Below are 20,441 nucleotides of genomic sequence, written 5' to 3' on the forward strand. Positions count from 1 at the left end.
AAATGGGGAATTAGGGAATGAGCCAGCCTTTCCTGCTCAGCTCACCTGAACTATCACTGAGGGAAGAAGGAGCGGAGTGAGGTGAAGGATATCCAACACAAAGTATTCACATTCAAGTTGTGAATTGTGCATTGTGTGTCCATGAGTCTGTATCTACAGTCAACATCCAAAAATACATTCTCTCATTGCCATTGGGATAACCTCGGTGACTCGTGGACAATGAAAAAAAAAGCCACGATGGCCCAAGGGGGATCATTGTAAGAAGATGCGAGAGGGGGCGGAGGGGTGTTATGGACAAATCTGATTTGCGGTGATTGCCGTGGATTCCAGATGGTATGTCGAAACACTACAAAAATGTGACATGGTCCAGATGAGAAACTGTATTGAAAGCTAATACCTGTTTTTAGCTTTCCATCATTTTTTGTTTTGTTTACGCAATCAACAGGCCGTTTGCATGTTTTGGTATAGTGAGTTAGTTTTTGAAAAGACAATATACAATACAGACACTCCCCAACTTACGAACGAGATATGTTCCGAATGGTCATTCGTAAGGTGAATTCGTTCGGAAGTTGCATCAGTGCAAGTACAGTAAAGTCTTGTTATATCAATATTCTCGAGAGTCGGAAAAAATATCTATATAACCGCACTATCGATATATCCGATCCGGCGGCATGTAAATTTTCTCCTTGTGTTCATAGAAATAGTATCGTAATAAGCAGTACTATCGATATAACCGATATCGATATAACAAGACTTTACTGTATGTATAAGCTTTATATAAGTATGTTTAATGCTTGTATAAGTAACCTGTATTGGTTAAACATTTGATAAAATATATGCTCTATAAAGATATTTACATGCACAACTGGAGAGAATACTACACATGCTACTATAAAATGTTCGTATGTACCGTTGTTTGTAACTCGAATGTTCGTAAGTAGGGGAGTGTATCGTTAGTCAACACACAGTTTGCTGACCGTCTTGCATTACAGGGTGTCCATATTTCATGCCCATTATGTCCCTGCACTTTAATCTATTTAGCCTGTTCATATACACACTCACACACGCACGTACACACACAAAAAGAATACACCCTTCTGTTGCATGCATTACCTGATAATGGCACACCGTGGGTGTACCGGCGTGTCATGGTCGAGTGGCTGACCTAAATGCATTAGAGAGGGCTCACTGTCAGGTCTTCAAGTACCGTCATATACACTGCTAATGGAGCCTTTTCGACGGGGGCGGGTGAACGCAGCAAAAGCATTGTTAAAATGGTGTCAACAAATTACACACTCGGACCTGATTTACTTTACTTTTATAGGGTAACAGCTGCGCTCAATTAAGATTTTTACACTTGTCAGTTCAATTCCAATTTATTTTATTTCATTTTTACTGTACTGACAGTTGGTTGTGTCATGTTACTGGGCTGGACCAAGTGGTGCCTAAGAAGTCACAAGTGAATGAAGCACCATATACAACTGCGATCACTATTTCCTACTCTTCAGAAATGCAATACCTGAAATGCAATACCTGTATATATATACAGTAAAGTCTCGTTATATCGATATTCAAGGGAGTCCGAAAAAATATCGATATAACCGGGACTATCGATATATCCGACCCTGTTTGCATGTAATTTTCTCCGTGCGTGCATAGAAATAGTATCGATATAACCGGGACTATCGATATATCCGATATCGATGTAACGAGACTTTACTGTATATATATATATATATATATATATATATATATATATATATATATATATATATATATATATATATATATATATATACAATCTATTCCACACAAGTGACCCATGTGGCATATATTTCTCCCTCTATTGTCATGCACATTTGCTTATGACATCACATTTCACTCAAAAATGGAATTAACCATTCTCTGTTAAACAATCATTTCTGCTGATTGTTTAACAGAGAATGGTCGATTCTCTGTCTGATGCAAGCGTAACTGTAATGGCCAAATCTCTGTCTGGGTCACTAGGTTGTTGAATACTGTCCTACTGCGACCTTTGGGTTGTGAGTCTCAATAGAAATACGTATAACAAAAAATATTCTGACGATTCACAAGTGGAGTTTTAACAAGATCAGGTCAACAAGAGCAATGAAAGCAAATCCTGAAAATGAGAAAGGCAAATGGGAAATTAGGGAATGAGCCAACCTTTCCTGCTCAGCTCACCTGAACTATCACTGAGGGAAGAAGGAGCGGAGCGAGGTGCAGGATATCCAACACAAAGTATTCACATTCAAGTTGTGAATTGTGCATTGTGTGTCCATGAGTCTGTATCTACAGTCAACATCCAAAAATACATTCTCTCATTGCCATTGGGATAACCTCGGTGACTCGTGGACAATGAAAAAAAGCCACGATGGCCCAAGGGGGATCATTGTAAGAAGATGCGAGAGGGGGCGGAGGGGTGTTATGGACAAATCTGATTTGCGGTGATTGCCGTGGATTCCAGATGGTATGTCGAAACACTACAAAAATGTGACATGGTCCAGATGAGAAACTGTATTGAAAGCTAATACCTGTTTTTAGCTTCCCATCATTTTTTGTTTTGTTTACGTAATCAACAGGCCTTTTGCATGTTTTGGTATAGTGAGTTAGTTTTTGAAAAGACAATATACAATACAGACACTCCCCAACTTACGAACGAGATATGTTCCGAATGGTCATTCGTAAGGTGAATTCGTTCGGAAGTTGCACCAGTGCAAGTACAGTAAAGTCTTGTTATATCGATATTCTCGAGAGTCGGAAAAAATATCGATATAACCGCACTATCGATATATCCGATCCTGCGGCATGTAAATTTTCTCCTTGTGTTCATAGAAATAGTATCGTAATAAGCAGTACTATCGATATAACCGATATCGATATAACAAGACTTTACTGTATGTATAAGCTTTATATAAGTATGTTTAATGCTTGTATAAGTAACCTGTATTGGTTAAACATTTGATAAAATATATGCTCTATAAAGATATTTACATGCACAACTGGAGAGAATACTACACATGCTACTATAAAATGTTCGTATGTACCGTTGTTTGTAACTCGAATGTTCGTAAGTAGGGGAGTGTATCATTAGTCAACACACAGTTTGCTGACCGTCTTGCATTACAGGGTGTCCATATTTCATGCCCATTATGTCCCTGCACTTTAATCTATTTAGCCTGTTCATATACACACTCACACACGCACGTACACACACAAAAAGAATACACCCTTCTGTTGCATGCATTACCTGATAATGGCACACCGTGGGTGTACCGGCGTGTCATGGTCGAGTGGCTGACCTAAATGCATTAGAGAGGGCTCACTGTCAGGTCTTCAAGTACCGTCATATACACTGCTAATGGAGCCTTTTCGACGGGGGCGGGTGAACGCAGCAAAAGCATTGTTAAAATGGTGTCAACAAATTACACACTCGGACCTGATTTACTTTACTTTTATAGGGTAACAGCTGCGCTCAATTAAGATTTTTACACTTGTCAGTTCAATTCCAATTTATTTTATTTCATTTTTACTGTACTGACAGTTGGTTGTGTCATGTTACTGGGCTGGACCAAGTGGTGCCTGAGAAGTCACAAGTGAATGAAGCACCATATACAACTGCGATCACTATTTCCTACTCTTCAGAAATGCAATACCTGTATATATATACAGTAAAGTCTCGTTATATCGATATTCAAGGGAGTCCGAAAAAATATCGATATAACCGGGACTATCGATATATCCGACCCTGTTTGCATGTAATTTTCTCCGTGCGTGCATAGAAATAGTATCGATATAACCGGGACTATCGATATATCCGATATCGATGTAACGAGACTTTACTGTATATATATATATATATATATATATATATATATATATATATATATATATATATATATATATATATATATATATACAATCTATTTTCTAATAATCTAATTTGGTACATTTATAAAATGGAAAAAACATGTTTTTCTTAACTTCCATTCACTGCTATTCACAAATTTATTCGGGAATTGAAAATATGACATGGAGTGGCGTTTCCGAATTTGTTCAGGTTTTGTTTTTTCTTGTTTGGGTGCCATTAAAGCGCCGGCCGTGGCCTCTGGCAACGTTTTCCCTTCACAAGGGGACGGAATTTCCCTTTTTTTCCATGTTAAAGCGCTATATAAAGCAATATGTATGTATTGATAATAATACATTTAATTTATAAGCGCCTTTCAAAACTCAAAGCTCAAAACTTTACAGTATTGCATTGTATTCTGGACATCCGACCTCATTTCAAGCTCATATACGTAACTCCGGACCCATGTAGGAATTAACTCAATATTCTGTGGATCCTGGAAGTTGAGTGACAATGACAAAAACCCTGCCACTAGAGTGGACATATTTTCGCACGTGTCTGGCAGTGAATGAGTGAAACTCAAAATGAAGAAACAGTTTATGTGTGCCTCTAAAAGTAGTGGTAATTTAACCACTTAAATTTGAGCTGTACTTATTTTTTCTTGAGTTGTATTACACTTTATCTCTATATTTGCCTTTTGTTCATCTTTTACCGCCAAAATATGTAGAAAAAAAAAGAAAATCTAAAAACCATCTCCAACACAAATGAGCAACGAAAACGCTTGAAATTATCTTATACCCATTTCCCGTTGGTCGTTAAGGGAAATATGAAGGGCACACGTTGTCATAAAATGATACGAGGGTATGTTGATCAATACAATCCCATTAGTGGTTATCCACAGCGCAATGTACATATCTGTCCAGGTCCAATCAGGAAGCCTATAATCTCATCATATTTGAATTTTGTGGATTTGTCGTAAATGTCCTGCTTACCCTTGTATCCTCCCTAACTAATTTTATTTTGTTATTGTTCCGGAGGAAGATACGAGTGACAGTTACGGATATATCTCCAATCTCTAGGTGCCTTAGTACCTATGTTGAGGTTATAATATAAAGTATTATGTAAGAAAGGAATTCAGAAGTATGCAATATACATCCAGAGCACATGGGGGCAAAGCACTGGCGTATAGTGGGGATAAAGTTATTCATGCAGTCTTGCAGTCTTTTGAATCTTTGAATCTTTTATCTATTATTATATCTGTGTCTCAAACAGATTTGTTTTACCTGTGATCCTATTTGCTGTATTTGTACACTGCGTCTAAAGCTTTGCCTTTCCCTCTCGACTGCAATCCAGAACAAGCAGGACGTGCTGTCGAAACAGATTGAACTCAAGAGCAGGGAGCCAGAGAAGGGGGTGCTGATGTCCTATACCATTCCCAACCTTAGAATACCTCTTTCCTATGAAGTCCGATTGGCTCCCATCACTACCTACAGCATTGGGGAATACGTCAGTCGCACCATCCAGTACTCAGAGCGTGAGTTTTTTTTTCTTTATGGGATCACAATTAAATTATGCAGTGGACATTACTTTTCCGTCATAGAAAACAACACAAAAACACAAAATTCATTTTAATGCAAAAGGCTACGTTTCATAAAAAAATGTTTATTTATTTATGTTTGTTTGTTTATTTGATTATTTATTTGTTTATCTAATAAATGTATTTATTATCTTTCTGCAATTAACTGATTTCTCAATCAAAGAAAAATGGAGATAGCAGAAGTGCAATCATAAAAAAAATCAAATTAAGTGGAAATGAAATAGAGCATTTGTCACAACAATATTGCCTGTAAATAAAAAACCAAAAAGGCGATCAACATATATGGCGAGCCAAAAGCCAGTGTACACTGGCAGGATATATTTCACAGGGCTAAACTATTGTGTTTCGTTAACACAATAACCCCCAATGAATGGTGTACTTTCAAGGTGCACTGGACGATAAGGCGCAACTTCAACAAATGTAAACAAGTTTTCCAAATATAATATACACATATATTAAAGTTTTCCATATATAAGGCTCACCACATTATAAGGCAATACAGTAGAGGTTGGGTTTACTCAGTACTTCTTCGACAGGGCGGGAGGAATGGTGTCTGTGACTGCTCAATATGACTTCACATATAAGGCGCTCCTGCGTAAAAGGCGCAGGATCCTCTTTTGAAGAAAATCAAGGCTTAGGGTGCACCTTATACACCGGAAAATACGGTAAATATTTGTTAGCATTCACACTTGTAGTTCAGTTTCATCTCTGATATCCGTAAAATGACTCTGAGCCCTTCAGAACAAAATGACCCTCTATTGGTATATATATGTATCTAGATTCAACTTGTAGGCATCTTTTTATGCATGTAGTAACACAAAAGAATTCACCCAGAGCCAACAAGACTCCAATCTCTAGGTGCCTTAGTACCTATGTTGAGGTTATAATATAAAGTATTATGTAAGAAAGGAATTCAGAAGTATGCAATATACATCCAGAGCACATGGGGGCAAAGCACTGGCGTATAGTGGGGATAAAGTTATTCATGCAGTCTTGCAGTCTTTTGAATCTTTGAATCTTTTATCTATTATTATATCTGTGTCTCAAACAGATTTGTTTTACCTGTGATCCTATTTGCTGTATTTGTACACTGCGGCAATTCAATTGCGCTTGCCAGTATTCTTGTACAGTGCGTCTAAAGCTTTGCCTTTCCCTCTCGACTGCAATCCAGAACAAGCAGGACGTGCTGTCGAAACAGATTGAACTCAAGAGCAGGGAGCCAGAGAAGGGGGTGCTGATGTCCTATACCATTCCCAACCTTAGAATACCTCTTTCCTATGAAGTCCGATTGGCTCCCATCACTACCTACAGCATTGGGGAATACGTCAGTCGCACCATCCAGTACTCAGAGCGTGAGTGTTCAGCCACTGAGAAACATTTTTTTTCTTTATGGGATCACAATTAAATTATGCAGTGGACATTACTTTTCCGTCATAGAAAACAACACAAAAACACAAAATTCATTTTAATGCAAAAGGCTACGTTTCATTAAAAAATGTTTATTTATTTATTATGTTTGTTTGTTTATTTGATTATTTATTTGTTTATCTAATAAATGTATTTATTGTCGTTCTGCAATTAACTGATTTCTCAATCAAAGAAAAATGGAGATAGCAGAAGTGCAATCATAAAAAAAATCAAATTAAGTGGAAATGAAATAGAGCATTTGTCACAACAATATTGGCTGTAAATAAAAAACCAAAAAGGCGATCAACATATATGGCGAGCCAAAAGCCAGTGTACACTGGCAGGATATATTTCACAGGGCTAAACTATTGTGTTTCGTTAACACAATAACCCCCAATGAATGGTGTACTTTCAAACTTTTTCCATATATAAGGTGCACTGGACTATAAGGCGCAACTTCAACAAATGTAAACAAGTTTTCCAAATAATATACACATATCTAAAAGTTGTCCATATATAAGGCTCACCACATTATAAGGCAATACAGTAGAGGTTGGGTTTACTCCGTACTTCTTCGACAGGGCGGGAGGAATGGTGTCTGTGACTGCTCAATATGACTTCACATATAAGGCGCTCCTGCGTAAAAGGCGCAGGATCCTCTTTTGAAGAAAATCAAGGCTTAGGGTGCACCTTATACACCGGAAAATACGGTAAATATTTGTTAGCATTCACACTTGTAGTTCAGTTTCATCTCTGATATCCGTAAAATGACTCTGAGCCCTTCAGAACAAAATGACCCTCTATTGGTATATATATGTATCTAGATTCAACTTGTAGGCATCTTTTTATGCATGTAGTAACACAAAAGAATTCACCCAGAGCCAACAAGAAAGCTTTTTGGTTGTCACTGATATTTTTCTCAGGCTTGGTGAAATCTTGTGGGTGATGTCATGCACAGGGGCCATCCAAATTCACTTTTGTCCCGTACGAAAAACAATCCTTTGACTTTAGAAGTTGTATTTTCTTGACACTTGGACTTACAGCATTTCCATTTTCTTACAGCGTACACCTACCCAAGACCCTCAGGTGAGTCCTCTCACTTTGTTTCCACATTCTGCATTGCATCTTCTTCTCATCTTAACATGTTGAGGAAAAAAAAGATTGATGACAAAGTGTTGAAATTATCAGCACTTTTTTTCCTTTAGAAATAAAATACTCATTTTAATTAATGAATCACTTGGACAAGACCTCCGAGTTGTTGAAACGACTTCTCTAGTTATAAAGTCTTGATGGATAATTTAATACTTCTAATTTTGTGGGCAAAGTACATTACTTTAGAGTAGTGGTTCTTAATCTTGTTGGAGGCACCGAACCCCACCAGTTTCATATGCTCATTCAACGAAACCTTCTTCCAATGACTGTGCCTACTAACTGCAGTCCAGACTAGATCCACCGAACCCCTGAGACCGACTCACCGAACGCCAAGGGTTCGATCGAACCCAGGTTAAGAACCACTGCTTCAGAGCATGACTGGATGAGGTTGGCAGTAAAGATCCGAAAACATCACACCCTTATCATGAATATACCCGCAGCTTCTCAAATGCATCTCATGCCATCCTGTCCGTTTAAATGTATTTCTTTGTTTATTTTCTTGCTTTTATTTTTCTACGTCTGCCATTTATCATGCGACTGAGCGCTTGCGTGTCCTCTTCAATAAGTGACACGCCGCCTTTGTCTGGCACGGTTGTCACTCAGCTCTGCCAAGATGATGCAATTTAAAAAAAAAAAAAAAGAAAAAAAACCAACAACTGCATATTGGAACAGACTGTGAGAACAACGGAGCAAATTGAAATGAGTAGGCGGCTTGGAGCAAGGTGTGAATTGTAATAGATTAGCCCCTTAAAAAAATTCCAATACATACGCCACACGCAGTACAGAGAGTAGCACACTGAGAGGATGCAAATCGCGTGCAATCAACAAGGGTCGGATGAATAGTTTTATTAATTCATCATGTAGATGACTACAGTATATAGAATTTCATTTGAGACAAACATCCACTGATCTGACATTCATTATTATTATTATTCTTTTAAACAGAGAATACGTTTGGGTTATCTCGTCTGCCTCACAATGCAGATGTTCCAATTGCGACGCATTGATTTCCTTCAATGTGAAGATGCTTAGCTCTGAGCTTGAGTACTATTTACCTTTTTGTGATGTCAGGCAAAAATGGCAGATTTCTATTGCATTCTCAGTGTGCAGGGAGTGTCAGGTAATGCCAGAGTCTTCTATACAGACTACCAAAAGTGAGAGGATTTCTTGGTTTGACAAGTTATGTTAACATCCAAGACACGGTGCCACAGGGTGGGTGGCCAGCGCCCGGAGCGAGTAAAACAATTTGATCCCTTCAGACAGCACATTCCTCGAGTTTTCACAAACATCTTGTGACTCAGCACAAAAGATCAGGTAAATGCATTTGGAAAACTACTGATGGCAATGAGATGAGTGAAGGAGAATGTCTTATGGACAAATGTTTTTTTAGATTCAATTGCCGAAGCAAAATATACAAAGTAACTCATGAATTGTAATACTGGGAAAGTAAGTGGAGTGAGATCCCACAGGGTTGGAACATTTCCACCTCACTAACTAACCATTTGGATTTGAATAGGAATGTTAATTTAAAGCAGTTCTAAATGTCAACATTTTTCAACTTTTGTCATTCATTGAATTTGCGCCTTGTACTCCGATGTGCCTTATATATGGAACATGTATGAAAATATACAATTCATTGGGGGTACGCCTTGCCTTATACTGCGGTGCGCCTTATAAACTGGAAAATGTTGTATCTTTACTTTAAATATCCATCCGTCCGTCCGTCCATCCATCCATCTATCCATCTATCCATCTATCCATCCATCCATCCATCCATCCATCCATCCATCCATCCATCCATCCATCCATCCATCCATCCACCCACCCATCCATCTACCTACCCACCTACCATCCATCCAGCTAGCTAGCTAGCGAGATAGAGAGCATGTGGTACATTAAAAACAATACAGAGTTTTTCACATAAATCTGGCTAACTTAAATCCATCCATTATTTGGACTGCTTATCCACCCCAGGGTGAATTGCGCTGCACAGGATTTCACTTGGGACAATGTTATAGCCTTCTACGTTCTATAATGTAAAGCCCTTGCAAGCAACCCGACACTTTTCTTGTCGTGATCTATGTAGTGGCATTCGAGGAGCATTCCCTGTCCGGATCAGTTGATGAACTGCATTTGGCTCCACTCCACCTTCTCAGCGCTACAAAAAGAAACCCACTAAAAGTCACTCTGTAGTCTTTGGGAGGATGTGTCAGAGCACACGTGTACATGAGCTGGGTGGGTGGTGGGTCAGTGGTTTGAATTAGAAACAACAACAAATAAAAAAACGGGGTGCAGTGGGGCAACATACTTTGATGGTAATCCAGGTCAGGCACCAATTCATTTTGCCGGCTGACTTCGAGCAAGTATTGATTTTCCACCCATATACATCCCAAGATACAAAGCACTTGGGTACACAGGAGGCTTTTTCATTAAACTTGGCCTCTAGTTGGGTCAGTTTAAGATTAGACCAAGTTCTCGTCATAAACTCCGTCCAATATGTCAGCCGTATACACTGTTAGGCTGTTGTCGGGGGTGCAAAATACCAAAGTCTGAAACTCACTACCACTCAACACCCGTAATATTGATCATGTTCCCGCTTTCAAATCCCTTATCAAAACCTACCTATTGCAAATTGCACACTCCCTTTAAATTACATCTTTTCTTTCCTTATTTGTAGTTCTGTGTTTTTTTTTTTTTTGTTCTTGGTTGGAACCTGTCCTTCTGTTATTTGGAAGGCATTTATAAATAAAATGCATTATCATTCTTATTTTTTTATTATTTGAGTCCATTTTGTGTGTCTGTGTGTGTGCAATAAAACGCACGACTGAAAGTTAAGATGATAAGGTAGACTTTAATAGCCAGTGAAATGAAGTCAGAAGATTTGTCATGATCTGCATTGTAGTATGCTTTTCATTGTGACTTTAAAGGTTTATTCCCAACTCTAACATTTTGATAAAACGACATATTAAACAACTTCAAATTTCCTGTTAAAATGTCTTCATAGTCTGTCAAAAAGTACTTGTCTCATCAGAATAGTTCTGCATATCATATTTTTAATCTCACACAGTTGCACACTGTGTTTTTCCCCGCATTGCCACACCAGATCACGTGTGTGGGTTTGAGGATGAGAGGATCTGCGGTTTTTCACAAGACCGAAGCGACGTCTTTGACTGGACGCGACAAAATCACCTGACCCAAAATCCCAAGCGGTCTGCCAATACAGGGCCGGAGACGGATCGCAGCGGAACCAAAGAAGGTGAGGAACGGAGAGGGTATTTTATCCACGCTTCGACATACTGGCGAGAGCCTATATGAATGTTGTTTTCTTGTTCTCAGGCTACTACATGTACATCGAAGCATCGCGACCACGAGTTCAAGGGGACAAGGCTCGTCTGCTCTCACCACTTTTTAACGTGAGCACGGTGAGGGGACCCAAGGGTACCGGCAGAGTCCCTTACTGTGTCTCCTTCTATTACCACATGAAGGGCAAGCACATTGGTGAGTGAATGAGCGAATAACATAGGTCTTAAGAGCACCCTATGTTCTTCACCTGTCAATGTTTAACTTTTTGAAGATTTTAGTTCCAAATAGATTATTTGCTCCAAAGCCAACAAAACCATAACTAGAACTAAAAAAACTTTTCCCAACTTCTTGCTTATATTAACCCATTCACTGCCATCCTCGAATGTATTCGGGAATTGAAAATACAGTATGCCATTTTTCTATGCCGCTTTATCGGCAGGGGTGCCGATAAAGCGCTGGTCCGACCTCGAGCAATATTTTTGCATTCCACGAGGTGGCAGCATTTCACTTTTTCTCCCATGTTAGCGCTTTGTTCCTGCTTCAGCTGTAATTAAAGCACTATTTAAACCAAAATGTATGTACTGCATTGTATTTTGGACAGCTGCCCTCATTTCAAGCACATATAACTCTAGACGCATATAATTTAGGAATTAACTCTTTTTTCTGATGAAAGAAGAGAGTCTAAGGTTTCTTATGCTGTATTGAATGTTTATGTAGTCCTAAAACTGAACATTCTGAGGGTCCTGAAATTCAAGTAACTGACAAAAACCCTAGCACTGGAGTGGGCACCTTTTTGCACATCGTCTGGCAATGAATGAGTCAATAGAGATCATTCAGCAGAGCGATGTTGTGACCGCGAGCGGCCGTGGCCAATGCTAATTTGCCACAGATTGACAAGTAGAATCCGCATGTACTTCACCAGTTTTTCTTTGTAGAAAATACTGAAGGTGGGTGAGGTCCAGTTTTTGTGTGTGTGTCTGTGTTTGTTTGTGGAATGGGCAGTGGGTGTGTGATTTATGGCAATGGCACGACACAATCACTCACTTTGGAAAGTTGTTCATCATCATATGCTCTGTCACACAGCTGGAAGGCATGCAACTCTCCTAGCCGGCAGACGTCTACACACATGCACACATATACACACACATACTCACCAACAGGATGTCAAAAAAATGGATTTGAGCAGTGTGGATAAAGTAAGATATCCTCACCAAATGTGTTCATATGCATCCATGTGTCTGCAATAGACGAGTGACAGTTGCAAAAAAAAAACGGATGTTGCCATTTGTTTAGAAAAAAAGTAACACATTGTAGCAAACAAGTTAATGAAAAACCCACATTTTCAGGTAAAACGTGTGTAAAATTCCATCAGACCAACTTGAACTGTTAATTATTGTGATAGAAATTATTATCTTTTTTGGGTGTGGATCTTTCCTTCCCCAAGCACAGCATATCTGTCTGTCTGTGTAAGCTCTCAGTTGTACAGGAGTAGTCCATCGATGAAAAGTCAGCAAACTACGTCAGTAAACAGTTTGCTGACAAAGTTTCTTAGATAAGAAGCAAAACGTCCGACACCTTCAAAGAAGTACAGATGACGGCTGAAGAAACCTTTTCATCGATGTCTGTCTATTGATCCATCCATCCAAATCCATCCATCCATCTTTCTATCTATCTAGCTACAGAACAATGACTGACTAAGACAAGGGTATAAAGTTTATGCCCATTTTATCCAGACTCTCATCAACATATGCCCAAAAAGTTTTTCCTGTAAGTCACAGAGGAATTATTGTAATTAAAAATCTCAACAAGTCCATCACACAAGTGACGGCTCATTTAAATAACCATTCATTTGCCTTCCATCACCGTTGCTCTCAAAACAATCCAACATTTCCAAGTCGGCTTGCCAATGGCACTGTGCAAAAGTGTCAAACTAAACCAGGACTTCAGAAACTTCCTCGACTGTTGTTTATGAGTCGCTGCCAGTGAAGAGTTACAATAAGTTGACCCAAACTGTTCACGGCAGCCCCTGCTAGCCAGATATGGACTTACCTGCCACACATGCTGGTTCACAAATGCAATAGCCCAAGGACAGAAAAACTGGGAATATACTGTACAGTATAAGTGTGTTTTTCAATAGGCCCATATTTTCTCTTCAAACCGGTCGAGTGCATGTGCATCTCTTTTTTTGTGTTGTCTGACAGTATGCGTACATCAATGTGCTGATGGTCTTTTCAGACGTCTTTCTCTTCAAGCCTTTTTATTTCTACATCACTCTCACACAGCCTTTCAAGCTTTTGAGAAAGCTTTACAGCATCTTTTTCTGAAATCCTCTATGCCGCGTCCCTCTTCCACTTTCATTTCCCTCACTGCTTTTGTAGCCCTTTCCCGCTGCTTTATTTTGTTGTGGGGAGCGCCGCGGCTACTGCGGAGATGCAGCACAAGCTCGGGTAGTGAAAGGCAATTAAAGTGACGACAGATTGGAAACAAAAGGGAGAACAACGTCGATGAAAGGGTGTGGGGGCTCTTGCAGATGAACTTGCCGTAAACTACAGATTGTTGTAATCGGAAGCAAGTGCGAAGTGACAGATGTTGGCATGCTGTGAAACAGCATCACAACAAGACCGCCAGTGATGAGAACTTTGATTTTATAGACGCCTTAGAGAAAACGAGCGTGTTCCTTGTGGAATATTTCAGGTTTGCAAACATTTCTTTTTTGCGTTTCGATCATCACTCTTAAAGTGCCAAGGTTTCAATATTTGTCATCTGAAAAAACAATGGCCAAGAGTTAAATTGTTTTCATTTGTTCCAAAAATGGCTCACAACACATCTGATAAGATTGTGCCACTTCATGCCGAAAGCCACAGATGACAAGCTTTTTTTTATCTCCTGGATTTGCTGGAACACTAATTGACTTGGCCGCATTGCCAGCAGACTGTAACTGGATCAGCACCAAGCTTGAATGGGTTCCTTCCTGGTCCTTATGCCAGAACCCCCATCCCAATTCAGTAAGCTCAGTTTTAGAATTTTTGCATAAAAAAACAAATTGATTATCTTTGACTTCCATTGAAAATGGAAATAAAAAGCAATTGTAGGTACAAATCGTTGCCATCGACAACGTACATTGTGATGTATTTCCCCCAAAGGTGACCCAAGTGATTTATTTAATCAACTGCAGATAGGGTGATGCATTTATTAGCATAAATGCATTTCTTTGCAGAACATTACACTTTTAACACAAAAGTGTTTGTGCAAACAATCACTGTCCCCTGCGACGACTACGTAGAGCAGGAGATATCACTGAACACATGAACAATGCAATAGTTGCTGCTTTTATTGTGACCATGCAACCCAATGTTTGTGACTTGCTTGTTTACTTTTACTAAGTCTCAAGATGGATGAGGGTCAGGCCAAGGAGACACTCTATCAGCGTATCTCTTGACCAAATCGAAAAGTTGCACGATGTGGGTTTATCTTTGGCTGCATGCGTGTGTGCCACTGTATCCGTTTTTGTAAAGACAGCACAGGGCAGGTGGTAGTGAGAATTAACATTAGTATTCTTCCAACATTGCATTATTTTATATTCCAATACAAAATGTCCAGTAAGCGTGGCACCCATTATGAAATAATTGTCTTGCCCATGTGTCATCATGACTTTCTTAGCTTTCGGGTCATGGACTGTAGTTGTCCTAACGTTCCTAATCCATGGGTGTTGACGCTCGAATCATTCATTTCAAGTTAACACCATTGGCTCCTCGTGTTCTTCATCATGTTGTTGTAAGCATTGATTTGTCTTCAGTACAAAGTATCTGGCGGCCAGAGGACGTCATTGTTATAAACATGATGTATGAATTGTGATTTTGTTGTGGGAAGCTGGAGGCTGCAAGAGCTAACTTCAGAGGGAAAAGAAACGCAAGGCCACGGATAGCTTGCCAGTCCATCATGAAGTGCACAAATAGAGACAAACCACCATTGGCATTCACTTGTTAACGGAACCAGAAGCTAAGCCAGTAAACCAGTACGTCATTGGTGACGAAAAAATAACAATTAATCACATTGGAGGTGTGTAGCGACCTAGCTAGGTCACATTTCAAGTTGGGTTAGCACAGGTATTTTTCAAGATGAGTACCAAGTGAATGGAGTTGAACCAACAGGACTTTAAAATCTTAATGACTTTAGTGTCATTTACAGGACTCTTACCCTTGGCACACATCCCTTGCGACGGAATAAAATGTTAATGACTTACTGGCTTGATTATTTCAAGGCTTACCTCCAAAACATGCAAATCTCACCCGGGAGAGTAGGTGGAACGTTTTGTGGGCATATGGAGCGATTAATTTTGTTTGGAAAGGGGAACAAAATTAATCTCACCAAATGGAAATGCATAAAAGACCTCAGCACCACTGCCTATGCATGTCATAAGAGACTGGATGTTGGTTAATGTCGCACTTCAGAGCTGTATGAGAATTTATAACAAGATGAAGGTTTTTTTTAACAACTTTGAGGCCTAAGAAAGTAGGAGGAGTTCACTCTGAGCTTGTTTAGCAGGCCACAGGGAGGGGGGTATGTTAACGCAGCCGTTACTTGGCTTTGTGATAAAAGTGCATCGCTTTTGCGATTTGTATGGTTTGCCAGTCAGTTGCATAGATCTAGCGTTATTTTATTGACATAATTTGCCAGGGGGGAAGGTGTTCCACCTGTTAGATCATATTATAGGTTATATATATGTCAAACGTTTTGTTGAGCAAAAATGTTTAAAACAATATCAATAAGGACAGCTCAGAATAGTATGACGCGGTGTAGCTCCATTTAACTTCAATATGGGCACACACAACGCTGTTTCAACTGAAATTAACGCAACATAGACAGTCTTATAAAATTGAGGAAAGCCAGAGTACCTGTTGAAAAAGGCACAGGAAGAATATGCAATGTGTAAAAAAAAAAAAAAATCACTGTCGATTAATGTGCATTAATCCATGATGAAAAAAAAACATTTCCTAACTATGCATTGCCTTCCCACAGGCACTCTCAATGTCCTTTTGAAAATAAGGAGCATCGCCTCAATGGATTCCATGTTGTGGACCAAATCAGGACATCAAGGGTCCGACTGGAAGAAAGCATTCTTTGACATCTATCCCAGCGGACCATTTCAGGTAAGAGCCCAAAAGGAGATCAATATCTCAAAGCTATTCTTTCAGTTTTTAGGGGAAAAAAAAGACATTGCGGTGTCTATGACAAGTGGATGCAAAAATTCATGTGTTTAAAGTCATCACACGAGAATACAATACAATACATATTGTATTCATTTATACCGCGCTTTAACAACAGCTGAAGCTGTAACCAAGCGCTTAACATGGACATCTATCATATACAGGAAATAAAGCAATCACAAAGATAGTTGAAAGCACCAGGGAGTGAAACCAAGATCAACTTGAAATCATGCTGAGTCGAATGCCAAAGAGTACAAGTGACTTTTGAGACGGGTTTTAAAGATGGGCAGCGTGGGGGCTTGCCGAATGTCCAGTGGCAGCTCATTCCAGAGATTGGGACCAGCAACGGAAAAGGCTCTATTCCCTCTGAGCCTTCGATTAGTTTTTGGCAGATCGAGTAATGTCTGGTCAGCAGACCTGAGGCGTCGGGAAGATGTGTAAGGGTGGATGCGCTTGGAGAGGTAAGGAATAGCTAAACCATTTAAAGATTTGAAGACAAATAAGATCTTGAAAATAACTCTGAAATGTCTAGGGAGCCAGTGACGGGATACCAGAGTAGGAGTTATCAGAATTACAAAGCCATTAATAGTCCCACTAGGTGGAAATGTGCAATTTTATGTGCTCCCTCCTATTAATTACAAGAGAAAACAAATACAAGTCATCCATGTCTAGGAAATGGGTCGTTTTTACCTTGCTCAATGGAATTAAGAAGGAAAAAAAGTCTTTACATGAATATTTATGTTCGTGTTACCATCAGTCAGATCTTGGTCTGGTTGCAAATAAACTTTTGGTACGGTTGCATTGCAATCCGTCTATGTAAGCTCTCAGTCGTACAGGAGCTTCCTCGACGAACTAAATTTGTGCTGGTAGCTCTTTCCCTATATATATCACTACTGGACAGAGGTGGCTTTATCAAAGCAGAGGACCAGACCTACCAGCACAACTTTAATTTGCTGACGAAGCTTTTCGGATGAGGAGTGAAACATCTGACACCTTCAAAGAATTACAGATGACAGCTGAAGAGACCTTTTCATCGATACAGTTACAATCATCCATCCATGCATTATTCGAAGTGAATCAACCCCGTGGCGTGTGGATTCAACCAAATTGTGTGTTTCTTAGCGATAGTAGTGACCTTTTTACATGCCAGAACGCTTCCCAACTTTACATGTTCTTGACTGCAAAGCCATGACTCGACCTATCTGTGAGCCACTTTTACGTAGCAGTGACCGCTGAACAATTCTGATTGATTTTTTTCTCTGAAGTGACAAACAAATCCAGACTGACGGCATGGTCCAACAAGGACAAAACAAAATGTTATTTCCGGGGTATTACGTCAACCCTCGTGTCTTTGGGAAGCTTCCTCTACTGATGATTTAGAGTAGTCCAGCCATCTATCCATCCATTAGTGCAGCATTATGAATGTGACCTTTGAACAATTGTCATTTCCCGTCCAAATGTCAATGTGGATGAACAATTTCAGGAAAGATAAACATCACAGCTTTTTCTTGGCCTGCAGCATATCGGTGCTCATGGTTAGTTTTCTCCGGATGGCATTAAACAACGACAGTAAAGATGACTCAACATAGCGCAAGAAGTCAATTTCCAGGAGATTTGAACTCAGTTATTGGGTTGTTTGCGTCAGAATGCCTCAGCTGACAACCACGTCTGGTGTGAAAAGTGGTGATGGAAAAAAAAAATTTCATCTTGTTCCATCCCTCTCTTGAGCGTTTGTTGTGATTACTCGATTTTAAATTTGTGTATTTTGCTCTGTCTGGCCTTGCGGTGGAAGGCAGTGCTGACTCTTCTCCTGCTCTCTTTTCCAACCCTTTGCAAAACTGATGAATAATGGCTATATAATCAGCACACTTTCCCCCCCCCCCCCCCCAAAAAAAAAAAAATCACATCCAGACACTCTTCTAATCTGAATGTACTTTCTTTTTGTGATTGTCATGTCCTCAAAAAGAACAGTTTAACTCATTCGCTGCCAGACGTGCAAAAATGGGTCCACTCCAGTGCCGGGGTTTTTGTCAATGTCAATCGATTTCCAGGACCCACAGAATATTGAGTTTTACATAAACATTCAATACAGTGTTACATAAACATTCAATACAGTGTTAGTGAAACCTTAGTCTCTCTTCTTTCATCAGAAAAAAAAGTTAATTCCTAAATTACATGGGTCTGGAGTTTTATGAGCTAGAAATGAGGGCGGCTGTCCAACATACAATGCAATACATACATATTGGTTTATAAAGCGCTTTAACAACTGCTGAATGCTGGAACAGAGCGCTAACATGGAAAAAAGGGTAATGCTGCCCCCTTGTGCAAAAACAAACAAACATTGCCACAGGCCAGCGCTTTATCGGCACCCAAGCATGAAAAAAGAAAACCCGAACAAATTTGGGAATGGCCCTCTACGTCATATTTTCAATTTGCGAATAGATTTGTGAATGGCAGTGAATGAGTTAATCTGTGTTGTTAGTCATCACCATTGCAAGAAAACAACAATCAAAAACACACATTGTATAATCAAACACCTGTCTTAAAAAACACATCCACCTGCACAACTACCTCGTTAGATACAATGCCATTTGCATCCACATATACAAATGCGCACACAGACACACACACACAGCGCTGTCTCCTATCCCCTGCAGCAATTACCTATGACAGGTCAATTAGCATGTTTATTTATGGTAAGGGGATGCCCGCAAGTTGTGTTGTAATGATTCTTGATTTTCTCAGTGTGTGCGAGCAAAACGGGGTGGTGGGTGGGACGGAATCGTTTTTATGATAAATGTAGACCGAAGACCTACTCTGGGGGGGATGGGCGAGGGAGTCAGGGGGGGCAGGGGCCCGAGCCCTTCATTAACTTGGTTTCTGAGGCAATGTGCTTCCTTCACTCGAATGGGGGGGGGGGGGGGGGCATTGTGAGATGTTGGAAAGAGTGCAGAGGCAGAGGTACGCGTCCTCCGAGATGGTGGGCAGTCTCAGCAGTGTATTGATTGAGCAATGTAATGAACACCTTTGGTAAACACACACACGCGCAGATCAGGTTCATTTCTAACGTACATGGCTCACATGGAGAACATCTTGCAAATAAAATCCATTCCTTGTCCCCCACATCTACTCAAACGTTTTTTTTTTATAGCCAGCAATACACATTGACAGCGTTTTGGAGTGCATATAAAATCATTACTGCAGAACCATGCATGCATGGCCAACGTGTTGATGATTAACTGATTCATTGCCAGACGTGCAAAAAATGTGTCCACTACAGTGCCAGGGGTTTTGCTTAAACATACAGCAGCCTGTGATGAGAGATGAAAAATACCCCAAAAAATTGCGGCACACTCTTGCAGCATCAATAAAATTATTACTTCATCTTAAATATTCATCATATCAAGACTTGTAAAACAAGATGGATGAAGGGAACAGTAGAAAAAGTGTGGTCTCCCAGGCAACCGAGAAGAGCTCATATGTGACTTTCAAGCTTTCATGGCAGTCGTGGAGCACCATATGTGTTCATCTGGAATAATATAGTATATCCGGATATGATTCAAATAAATGTGATTACCATCCATCACATTTGTAACTCCTTCCAATAACATTCATACTTTTTTATTGAGCAAAAACAGCTTTTAATTTCCCAAACCAAAACAAAAAAAGGGCAACTAGTCATTGGGATATGTGGCCTCCAAGGCGTATCTTGCTTGTTTCTGAACATCAGTTGCACAAGGTGAGCATGATAGTGCTGCAAAACCACAGTACGGACTTCCACAGATCACAGTAACCCTTTCAGGGTCAGTGGTTCCTAAAGTGGATGTCTTATCATCTTATCAGGTTACAGTATGCATTAAAGGGTTAAAAGTATGCATATATCTTCAATTTCACCGAATCATCCCTGCTT

General features: G+C 39.7%; 1 protein-coding gene across 1 annotated transcript in view; it reads left to right on the top strand.

The window, feature by feature from the left end:
• Nucleotides 1–20,441, top strand: part of mdga1 (MAM domain containing glycosylphosphatidylinositol anchor 1) — a 170,128-nt gene that overhangs the window by 135,008 nt on the left and 14,679 nt on the right. The window contains exons 12-16 of the mRNA XM_088992820.1: nucleotides 5,219–5,399; nucleotides 7,932–7,955; nucleotides 11,125–11,277; nucleotides 11,358–11,519; nucleotides 16,344–16,474. Coding sequence (XP_088848946.1) covers nucleotides 5,219–5,399; nucleotides 7,932–7,955; nucleotides 11,125–11,277; nucleotides 11,358–11,519; nucleotides 16,344–16,474 — 651 coding nt within the window. The remainder of the gene's footprint in view (nucleotides 1–5,218; nucleotides 5,400–7,931; nucleotides 7,956–11,124; nucleotides 11,278–11,357; nucleotides 11,520–16,343; nucleotides 16,475–20,441) is intronic.

The sequence above is a fragment of the Hippocampus bargibanti genome, linkage group LG03 (assembly GCF_051943395.1).
Source record: "Hippocampus bargibanti isolate YZ-2025 linkage group LG03, ASM5194339v1, whole genome shotgun sequence".
Taxonomy (NCBI): Eukaryota; Metazoa; Chordata; class Actinopteri; order Syngnathiformes; family Syngnathidae; genus Hippocampus; species Hippocampus bargibanti.